This window comes from Ranitomeya imitator, chromosome 2 (assembly GCF_032444005.1).
Source record: "Ranitomeya imitator isolate aRanImi1 chromosome 2, aRanImi1.pri, whole genome shotgun sequence".
Lineage (NCBI taxonomy): Eukaryota > Metazoa > Chordata > Amphibia > Anura > Dendrobatidae > Ranitomeya > Ranitomeya imitator.
The window spans coordinates 625789789-625801229 of record NC_091283.1 but is presented as its reverse complement, the minus strand read 5'-3'; the positions used below and the strand labels follow the sequence as shown (position 1 = coordinate 625801229).

At 44.9% G+C, this 11441-nt stretch overlaps 1 protein-coding gene and 1 pseudogene across 1 annotated transcript; both read left to right on the top strand.

Moving 5' to 3' along the window:
• The first annotated feature begins 426 nt into the window (after positions 1-426).
• LOC138667645 (homeobox protein AKR-like) lies at positions 427-11018 on the top strand. The gene is made up of 2 exons (XM_069755770.1): positions 427-643; positions 10841-11018. The coding sequence occupies exons 1-2, from the start codon at positions 431-433 to the stop codon at positions 10976-10978; spliced, it is 351 nt and encodes a 116-aa protein (XP_069611871.1). The 5' UTR covers positions 427-430; the 3' UTR covers positions 10979-11018.
• Positions 993-2024, top strand: LOC138667894 (EKC/KEOPS complex subunit Tp53rkb pseudogene; annotated as a pseudogene).
• Positions 11019-11441: the final 423 nt, after the last annotated feature.

Here is an 11441-nt window from a genome sequence, read left to right as displayed (position 1 = left end):
CCAGCCTTTATACGGTGACAGTCAACCAATGATTGTCTGTTTACTTATAGGAGTCCCATGAGATTAGTAGTTTACATACTTCTATTTTTCACTATTTTATTCTTTCTATGTTTTATGGCTTATGCACATGATATTGCCTTTTAAGACCCATATCTATCAAATATTTATGGTGTATCCTTTAGGTATGTGATGTCTGATTGAAGGAAGTCTAGACAATGCTAAGTAGGATGACCCTCATGTGTAAATGAAGCCCCTCACCACTCTCTGGCCATTTTCAGGAAGAAACCAGACTCCTGTAGTGCAGTGATGCCTTTCAGTCCTGGTAGATTGTTCATGACGGCCATTTCTACACTATGTAGAACATACATTTTTCATGCTGTGTATATCTCTACCATTGTTTGACCCAATGTTTCTCACCACAGGACCAATTATGGCCAACATAAAGGAATGTATCCTGACTGACAGTGAGCATGACAGCGTGGAGCTGGAAGTTCCCGGGTCAAAGAGGAAGCGCAGAGGCAATCTGCCGAAAGAGGCTGTGAAAGTCCTACACGACTGGTTGTATGAGCACAGACACAATGCTTATCCCTCAGACACGGAGAAAGATATGTTATCTCTACAGACTCGTCTCACAGTGCTGCAGGTACGACCCCCAATGATTTCTTATATATGAGTACATAGTGGTTCTCCTTTGAAGCCAGTATTTTAGGATAGTTGTATAATAATGACACAATAGCGGTGATAGGGGTAACAAAATTGGTTTTCTGGAACCAGTCAATGTTTTTGTACTTGTTGCAAAAAAAAAAAAAAAAAAGATTGAAAGAAAAATGATTTGCCCCCTTAAATAGTGCCTCTCTTGACTTTGTGGTATTGCAGCGTGGCCTTATTGCCTTACATGGGGCTGCTCTGCAATACCATGCAAAGTCTTAGCAGTGCTGTACATGTAGATTTCCAACTGGTTTATAAATGCTCAAAGACAGACCTTGCCGGACATGCTGCGTAAGGATGGTAAAGACCCTAACCAGTACACAATCTCTCGGAAGGGAAACCAAAACCCCGAGTCTCCCCCAATTCAGCAAAGATCAATTGCCTTCTCGTCAATGACACAGATGGAGCACCATACCATACCTGGTATGCTGGCTGTCCCCACTATGGCTGGTAACTTGGTACCTCTGCCTCTGATCTACCCTGTTAGACAACCTGTTCATGCTTTCACTACAGGATGCTTGGGTTTACCCTTTACCATGAATGCTGTGGAGAACAGCGTGGACAGCATAAGCAGGGAGCGGACTCGGCGGTACCTGGGGGGCTGCAGCTCATGAAGCAGGGGGCTGAGGCTCGGGTGTACCGGGGAAGTTTCCTGGGGAAAGCGGCTGTAGTGAAGGAGCGTTTCCCCTGGACGAGAAGCTGACACACCGGCGGACCGCCCAGGAGGTGCGCTCAATCTTCAGGTGCAGGAAGGCAGGTATTGCCACTCCTGTGGTTTATTTTGTTGATTATGTCTCTAACTGCATCTACCTGGAGGATATAGAAGGATCAGTCACTGTTCGGGACTTCATAATGACAGCGCAAGAACATGGCAGCAGCCTGTACAGCCTTGCAGAAAGGATTGGTCAGATATTGGCCTGGATGCATGATGAGGATGTCGTCCATGGGGACCTGACCACCTCGAACATGCTCCTACGGCCTTCACATCCGGACCTGAACCTGGTGCTGATCGATTTCGGCCTGAGCTTCATCTCTGCTCTCCCAGAAGATAAAGGTGTCGACCTTTATGTTTTGGAAAAGGCTTTCCTCAGCACTCACCCCCAGACAGAGGACGTGTTCAGAGCTCTGCTCCAAAGCTACACAGCCGCCTCCAAGAAATCCAGCCCCGTCATTAAAAAACTGGACGAAGTCAGACTGAGAGGCAGGAAGCGGTCCATGGTTGGGTAGACCGTCGTATATAGGACATCCTTTGGGTTGCATTTGATATTCTGTTTATGATGGTAATGAAAATACTATTAAATCTTGATACTTTTTTATGCCAGTGTGATATAGGACAGATGCAATGTTCCTCCAGCCAAAAAGGAAACTCCAACACCACCAGCCATAATCCCGCTCCTGATTTTCTTTCTCAATGGTTTATACTCCAGAGTACTGTTTCTGCCATCAACCATTATTGGCCATTAGGTCATTAAGGGATCATTGACCTGTCATCTGGTCACTCCGTTGTCCCGCTGTCTCTCTCAGCTGTCCCTAGAAGTCAGTGACAGTAAGGGTGTTTATTCGTCACTCATCTCTTCCTGGCAGATAGTCACAGTAGGAGGTCACCCCCTCATTCTTTCAGCTCTTTCTGGTAGTCAGTCATCCATCTTAGGCCTCCATCACATGTCCTAATATTTACGGTACTGGAAAAAAACAGTATCGGAGATGCCCTGTGTTTCATACGTGTGCCGCATCAGTATCACGCGCATCTACACCTGAGACAAGCCAGCACACTTTGCTCTGTTCTCAGGCGCCGGGTGCTGAAGACAGCTCACATTGTCCTCTACTCTCCCCACAATTAGGCTAGGTTCACATTGCGTAAATGGGTTAACGCTAACGGACTGCGTTGCACGGCGAAAATGTCGCAATTAACGCCGTGCAATGGGTCCGGCTATATTCACCTGTCCCGTTCCACCGATGCGCGCTGCTCCATCCTCGACATCCTCTGCCTTTGACGTTCAGTTCAGAGGACGCGATGACGCGCTTAATGCGCGCCGCCCTCTGACTGAACAGTCACAGCCAGAGGACCCGGAAGACGGAGCGGCACGCAGCAGTGGATCAGGGCCAGGTGACTATAGCAAGTGCCGTGGGCCTGAGCTAGTGCCGACTCAGGCACCTGACCCCCACAGCGCGCCGGTGTCCCCGCCTACTCAGGCCCCCCAGCACTCGGCGCCCAGCGACGATAGGGGAGTATGTTATTTTTTTTTTTATTGCAGCAGCATACAGAGCATATAATACTATGGAGCATCTTATGGGGGCCATCAACCTTTATGGAGCAGCATACAGAGCATATACTATGGAGCATCTTATGGGGGCCATCAACCTTTATGGAGCAGCGTATGGGGCATATGGATGGGAGCAGCAAATTACAGAACAATGGCGCAGGATGGGAGCAGCACATGACAGAATAGGGCAGCACATGACAGAACAGGGGTGCAGGATGGCAGCAGCACATGACATGATGGGGGCGCAGGATGAGAGCAGCAAATTACAAAATGTGGCCGCAGGATGGTAGCAGCATATGACAAAACTGGGGCGTAGGATGGGAGGAGTACATGACAGAATGGGGGCTCAAGATGGGAGCAAAGCATGATAGCATGGGGTCACAGGATGGGAGCAGCACATGTCAGAAAGGGGAAGTAGGATGGGAGCAGCATATGACAGAATGGGGGAGCAGGATGGCAGCAGCACATGACAGGATGTGAGCAGCACATGACAGGATGGGGGCACAGGATAGGAGCAGCACATGGCAGGATAAGGGCACAGGATGGGAGCAGCACATGACAGAAAGGGGGCGCATGATGGTAGCAGCACATGACAGGATTGGGGTGGAGTATGGGAGCACCACATGACAGGATTGGGGTACAGGATGGGACCACCACATGACAGGATTGGGGTACAGGATGGGACCACCACATGACAGCATTGGGGTACAGGATTGGAGCACATGACAGGATGAGTGCTCAGGAAGACAGTAGCACATCACAAGATGGAGGCACACAAAACAAGATGGGGGCTGCACATGACAGGATGGGGGCGCAAGATGGTAGCAGCACATGACAAGATTAGGGCGCAGGATGAAAGAAACATACCAGGATGGAGACCATATACCAATATAAATGCTCACCACCCAGGCGTAGAACGGGTTCAATAACTAGTTATGTGTAACAGCTTTAAGCTGTGGAGAGTCATGAAGTTCCCGTGTACATTAGATCACCTATTGGCAGGTTTAGCAATTTAATCTATTAGTTATGAGAACTGTTACTGAGATATTAAATGTCTATAGCCAATTTTTTTACTTTGATCTATAAACAAGTGGGGGGGGGGGCTGTAATAAGCGCAGTGGGATTGGTTCAAAGGGGATAAAACGGAGCGGGTGCTTAGGTTGAGGAGGGGCGGGTTTTGGGGCAAAAAGCGCGGGAAGGGACACTGCACGTTGCATCAGCAAGGAGAGAAGACCCACCCACCCTCCCTTTTTTGGGGTTGGGGCTTGGGTGATTAGTTTGGGTTGGGGCATCTGGAATTAACCAGGTTATTTACTTCTAGGGAGTTCATGTTCATATTGTCGTCACAGTGGCTGGTTTGGCGGGGGGGTGGGGTTCTTGGAGTTGAGGTTTTGTGGGGTTGATCTGGCTTTGGTTTACGGGCTCTGGAAGGGGAGTTTACCTCGAGAGCTTTGGAGTTTGTTTGCCCGGAAACGGGTTACATGGTCCCTCGAGCTGGTGGTTACGGCTGAGGGTAAAGAAGGTTTTTGTTATAAGTTTGTGGGGGGGCCCATGGTGTGCCAGATTTTTTAGCTCCAAGAACCCTCCCCTCAAGTTTTTTACACAATTGTATAATTGGTGTTATTTATGCTTGTTTTGTCAATAAAATGGCCGCTGTGGCCAATTTATCCAAAGAAAAGAATGGTCATGTCTTAATTCGTTCGGTACTAAGCATTTTTTATGGGGAATTTGGTATTGAGTGGGGTGGATGATGTCATTAGAATGAAGGACCAATCTTGGTGATACGCAGTCAAGTGTGGTGCTTATTTTGCATGCTAGACATGGGGAGATCACTGTTTGACTTGTCACATGTGCTATCACTTAATATAATTATCTCCTGGTAAAAGACAAATGTTAAGTGTGTTGGTGAATCAGGGAGACTGTGTACATTGCACAGACTGCTGAGATTGTGCACAGCAATATACATAAAGGAATTAAGCTGGCTCCATATCCATTATGTTAAAGTCTGCTAAATTGGGATGGTGGCCTCCTGACTCTCCTACATTGGAAGATATGAGAAGAATCAGCTCTTGAGTTGAGCATTCAGGTGTATGATGGAATCATTAGAGACAGCTATCAGAAGGCATTTTAACACAATCCTATGAGTTTCTGAGGAAGACAAATATAGCCTTTTGATAAAAAAAAAATTCAGTTTCTTGAAAAGCAAGAGTTGAAGGGCTTTCATGTAATTAAAGGCAACCTGTCACTTGATTTTAGCTGCGCAAACTATGCACAACGTGAATCACTGCCTAAGTTTAAAGATCCAGCTGACAGAGATGGAATGAGTCTGATGCAACGTCTCACCGCCACACTACAGGAGATTGAGCAGTGTGGAGGGGTAATCTCAACACATCTTGCCGAATCTTTAAACTATGCTTCTTCTAAAACACTGAAACGATTCAGAGAAAAAAAAACCTGGTTGCAATTGTGCTGCCAGGCCCTAAGTCATGCTGTCTGAAAATTGAGCAATGTGAATCAAGCGTCAGGTTCTCTTTAAGATACTGATGGCCTCCAGATCAGATAGCTTTATCTTATCAGATAGATGGGGGTCCATCATCCAGCACCCACACTACACAGCTGTTTTCAACTGTGGAGTTGATTGGATGTAAGCAATGAACTTAGCAGAACAGCACAGCTCTGTTCAACGTGTTCTGTCTATACCCAACTACTGTGGCAGAGATCATATTCACTTTTAATAGGAGGTTGAGGGAAGGTTATGAAGTACCATGCTGAATCATGGTGAAGTCAGAGGACTAAGTAAGGGAAGAAAGAAAATGTGTAGGAAGATGTTCCATGTATTAAGTGAAATGTTCATGAAGTTATGCACCCACTATCTTTTGTACATAACTCCCACCAAGTTACTGTTCGGTAAAAGACCGTTCCATTTTAAGTAGTTGTCTCTCTCATTGAGCTTTGTAAAACCTGGTCCTGGCCAGCCAAAGTCACCGGCAACCATGCTGCCTGCAAGGGTGTGACATCCCGAAGCTAAGGTCCACACACCCAGCCAGGACCCCATCTTCATGTATTATGCCAGGGCAGGAAAGACTTCTCACAAACTAAATAACCAACAAGGGAAGAACACCGGTTTACAGAAAAGAAACCCTGTAAAAATGTATATAACCTTTATTAAATATTGATTAAGAACAAATAGGTAGAAATACCCTAAAGTAGAATAGCCTATATGGTTTGGGCTATAGAAAATTGTAAGGGGATATCTTCCCCTGGTATGACTAGGATGATATCTACCCAGGCACTAATAACCTCTATTAGAAAAGATAGAGATGTAAGCCCACCTTAAGATATCATGCAGTAGTACCTTGAACCAGTGACAAGAGAGTGCTGCCGCTTACTCATTCAATAGATGTGTAGAAATGGGTGATATTTCCCTAGACACTACAAAAAACACCTATATATCTGCCTACCTAGATGCAGAGGTTGGCACCCTAACACGAGAATGGCGCCCCCGCTCGTACGGTGGCTGTCCCTAATCTCCTGCTTATACCCTATAAGATGATAGTTGGAAATAGAAGGCCAGACGGCCTGTCACAATCGTGTAATGGTATATTGTGTTGTATAAAATGAATGGGACCAACCAGAAATGTGATGTAAGAGATGAGACAGAATATGTCATTCATCCCCCATGTACACAATATCAGGTGTATAAACACGTACAGAATAGGCGTCTAGGGACTCAGCAACATCTTGATAACACCATATCATTGGCCCCATATAAGTATTGGGAATTTACTGGTACTACTATAGAGCAACATGCTCAAAAAATGATAGATGCAATTCAGATGTCATAACATGCCAGCATACCACCCAGCTAGCAGAAAAAAGCCAATAGGTGCATAATGTGCCCCTATGATATAGGTACCTTGATAATACAATTTATACTCATCTGTTAGTCTGTGGTGTATAGACAGTTTAGGGTCCCGATGAAGAGACTCCTCACATGAAACAAATAGACTCTCGACGTGTTTCCCCTACACACGGGTTCATCAGGAGAGATTCAATAATCACATGACAGTAGAGAGTTGTCCAAAAAAAAGGCTGCAGACTACACATAGAAACATCCTCCTTAATGTGGTATGCCAGCTGCTTCCTGTTTGGCGGGTATACCCAGATTCGCCACTCCTCCAAACGGTCTATGAGAGAGCCCTGCATTGGGGTGAGCAGCGCCATTACCTTGAAGGCAAGTCGCACCAATCTACAGTGCACATGCTCCCCCTCCTGGGAGATGCTAGATGTACAGGTCACATGAACCGATAAGATCACTACACACTGCATACAGCGCATGCGTCGGTCTTACATCAGCTATATTATGGCAAACAGCCAAACACTACCGCGCATGCGCCGCCAACAGGGAAACTGCGTAATTAAGCACAGTGTTAACCCATGTGTATAGCAGCCAACCAGTGTGTAGGGCCCACGCTTTGTGTCCGGATCATCCCCCCAAGGCAACATATCCTGCTAAAGTATAGACATTGCCCTATATGCACCAACATACAAACGCAATCTATTACACACACTGCCACCCGGACTACATTTAAACACAATGTTACAAGAAGGAGCATATATTTGCATTCTAAAGCTGCAATGTTACAAACAGGAGCACATATTTACACAGATAGCCATACATTTTTTTTAATCAGAATAGTGCCCCCATAATACCAGGTATCTAAGACAAGGAAAGAAAATAATGCCAAAGATTAACAAAAGATATATAGAAAGATATGCGATATAATGACTGGATAAAACCTAACAGTCTTGATTCTGGCTAGTGATAAAGGACATTTGAATCATAAAGCAACAATAATTTTGTTGCTCATTTAAGCAATCCGGCACAAGAGTTCGTAGTTTGAATATCTATTGACATTCTTTTTGAAGAAGAAGTTTATTTAAATTCCCACCCCATGGGTTCCGTCGCACTACCTCAAGGACACAGAATGACAGCACCTTGGGATCATCTTGATGAACAAACCTAACATGTTTTGCTAGAGGTGTATCCCTTTTGTGCTTGATGTCACCAAGATGTTTGCCAATGCGCCTGCGTAGGTCCCTTTTTGTTTTCCCGACATAATTGAGTGGACACAAGCAGGAAGCCATGTATACTACCCCTTCTGTCTTACAGTTTGCAAAGTCTCAAATAAAATAGACCCTTTCTGATGTGGTACCCCAAAAGGATTTCTCCCTTCTAACCCACGGGCAGAACTTACAGTCTCCACATCTAAAAGTACCACACGGTTTGCGGTCTAACCACGTGCCAGGTGGTTTCCCTTTTTCGTAGAAACTGTGGACCAATCGGTCTCTGATGGATCTAACCTTCCGGTAAGTAATTTTAGGGGTTGGTGGGATGAAATCTCTTAACTCGGGATCAGCTCTTAGTATCCCAGTGTTTCCTGAGGATTCTTTGTACAACATTGGATTTGTTGTCAAACATGCCAATAATTCTTGGAACATCAGGCCTATCAGCTCTGGGTGATGGATGCATCAAATCATGGCGGCCACACCCTGCCACACTCAGCAACATCTTGATAACACCATATCATTGGCCCCATATAAGTATTGGGAATTTACTGGTACTACTATAGAGCAACATGATCAAAAAATGATAGATACAATTCAGATGTCATAACATGCCAGCATACCACCCAGCTAGCAGATAAAAGCCAATAAGTGCATAATGTGCCCCTATGATATAGGTACCTTGCTATATCTCACCCTCGGCTACCACCATTTGCCACGTTACACATGTTGCCCAATCCGTAGGCAGCATGTATCAGACGCTGGTTAAATTAATTCAAACAGGTATGTCTGACTCTGAAACACAGCGGCGTTTCAGAGAAAAACATTCTTTAAAAGCCGCTGGTGATAAAGACCGCACTGTAGACTAGTCGGACATCACAGTGTTCCGGAGTGAAACATACCTGGCCGAGTGGATATATCTAGTGTCTGACACATGCTGCACACGGTGTGGGCAGTACGTATCAGCTGAGGTTTACGTTAAGTTCTGAGAATACTATTTTCTGAAGCTAAAAAGGTATTAAATCACTGCTTTTAGTTTCATTTTATGTGTCTTCTAGGTTTATATGATATTCTGGACCCAATTAAGACTGGCATTGTGCCCAGTATTGGCAGAGCTGGCAGAAACTAGTGCAAAAACCACAAACATCACAAAAGTTTTATATAACTTCGAATTGTGCAAAAGTTTTGTGACACTTCAAGATATGATGCATACTCCCGACTCGACGGTTTCTGGCTTGACTCAATTCACCTGCATTGAGCGAGGCCACGGCCATCTTGTCAGAATGTGGCCAGGAGTATGCAGATTACATTCTTTACATGACCACTGGCTCCCTGTGTCGGCGCTGGAGAATCCTCACAGCGTGCAGAAGATTCAGAAGTCTGTAGTCACAGGACTGAACAACCCCTTTAAGACATATTAAAAAATCTGCTAAATCTGCTAAATCACTCCACTGAATGCAGTGACATTAGTAACGCTCAGGCACTGCTCCATTAAAGCTCGTAACTGAGTTAATCAGACATTTATCACCTATTGGATGAGAAGTGATAAATATCCCTTGTGGGATAACCCCTTTACATTTTAACTTATTACAGCTAATTTTTAGGTAATGGAAACATATAAATGTGAAAAAATATATAGAACCAAAAAGTGACGCTCCCGCCCCCACCCCTCCATTCTATATGGAACAATTGCTGCCGGTTATTACACGCAGCGATATTCGCATGTGTTCCCTGAACCGTGCAGATTCACCGCCCCTAATACATTGTACGGGTGAAATTTCTCTTGCGAGGCTCGAATCTCAGAAAGATAAAAAGACATGCTGCGTCCTGGAAAGACGCGCCGCATGTTCGTCTGATAAACAGGCATAGGTGAACGAATAGTGGGCAGGCTCGGACTGGCCCACAGGGTAACAGGGGAATCGCCCGGTGGGCCCCTGTGCAGGTCTGGGCCACCAACCCCACTGTATGGGCAGTACTTGGCATAATTCACATGATTTACTCTGTACAGAAAAAAATAGCATATCATCATTCAGTAACCAAACTAGCTAGTTTGTTATTATGTAGAGATATAGGTAACTTTGTGTCTGAGGGTAGTATAATATTTGTATGCAGGTGAAAAGTGGGCCCCCAAAGTCAATGTTACTGGTGGGCCCTTGGCACACCAGTCCGACACTGATAGTGGGCATAAGATTTCTTGAAATCCCGTCCTCTGTGCCGTAACATCTGGATGCTGTGGATTGGACGCTGCACAAGTATGCAGCATTCAACCTGCAGCGTTTATCGTGTGCACAAATCCTTACAGTAAACCGGTCACTAGGTTTTTTCTACACCGTCTGAGAAGAAACCCTTACTCCAGAATCACATTACATACTGGACCTGTTTGTATATTTTAGATAAAACCTGTAATTTATCTTCTGCAGGTCTAGCATTGCAGCAGGTTTACTATTCCTCTAATGATAATCGCATGATGATAAAACAGTGATTTTATCAAAACTACACTAAGCAGCCCAGTAAGTGACACATGGCAGGAATCAGGGTTACAGGTCTCGGACTATATATTGCCCTGCTCTCAGATTAGTATGATGATGCCCCCACATACGTGCACATGGTATGATGCCCCCACAGCCACATTGTGTACTTTTGTGTAAACCGCTGCAGAAAACACAAGGATAAAAAGCACAAAATCAGTATTTATGCAAGGTGAGAACTTGGCCTTGAAGATTGCACTGTAATCAATTAGAGCAATTATACCCATGAAAACCTTTGACTATTTTGAATCTATTTTCATCTGTATTCCATAGAGCTGGCCATACACGAGAAGACTGTCGGATGAGCGAGGATTTGGCCAATCGTCCGTCCAACAGCCATCTAAACCGACTGTTCAACAGAAGCGATTGCTCGGCCCAGCACTCTTCTGCTCTCTAAGAGAGCGCCACTGACATGTCAGCTGTCAGCTTAGCTCAGAGAGAGCAATGCGATCAGCAGTCCAAAATTGGACATACATGATTGACAGCTGCCCCTATCATCAGTTGATGGCGCTCCCATACAAATTGGACCATCAATCGAACCCATCGATATTGGCTGAAGGGAACCTGAACTTAATGGGTCTGAAAATTAGTAGTGAAGGGAGCACAGCATGAGGCAAACACTGATCTGGCTGAGCAAGGATTGAAACTCATCTATTCTGGAAAAAGCATGGAAATCTATTGTAATTCATTGTTGTCAAGATTTTTTGTCTTTTTGCTAATAAAGAATGGACATTTGCAACTAATTACCATTAAATACACAGGTGTGTTGTATAAATATCATGCCTAAAAAGAGGTCTGTGTTTTTTATGTTGTGAGAAGGCAATGACTGAAGGTTTTGTTGAAACGCTTTGTTTCCTTCAGACATTTTATTTGA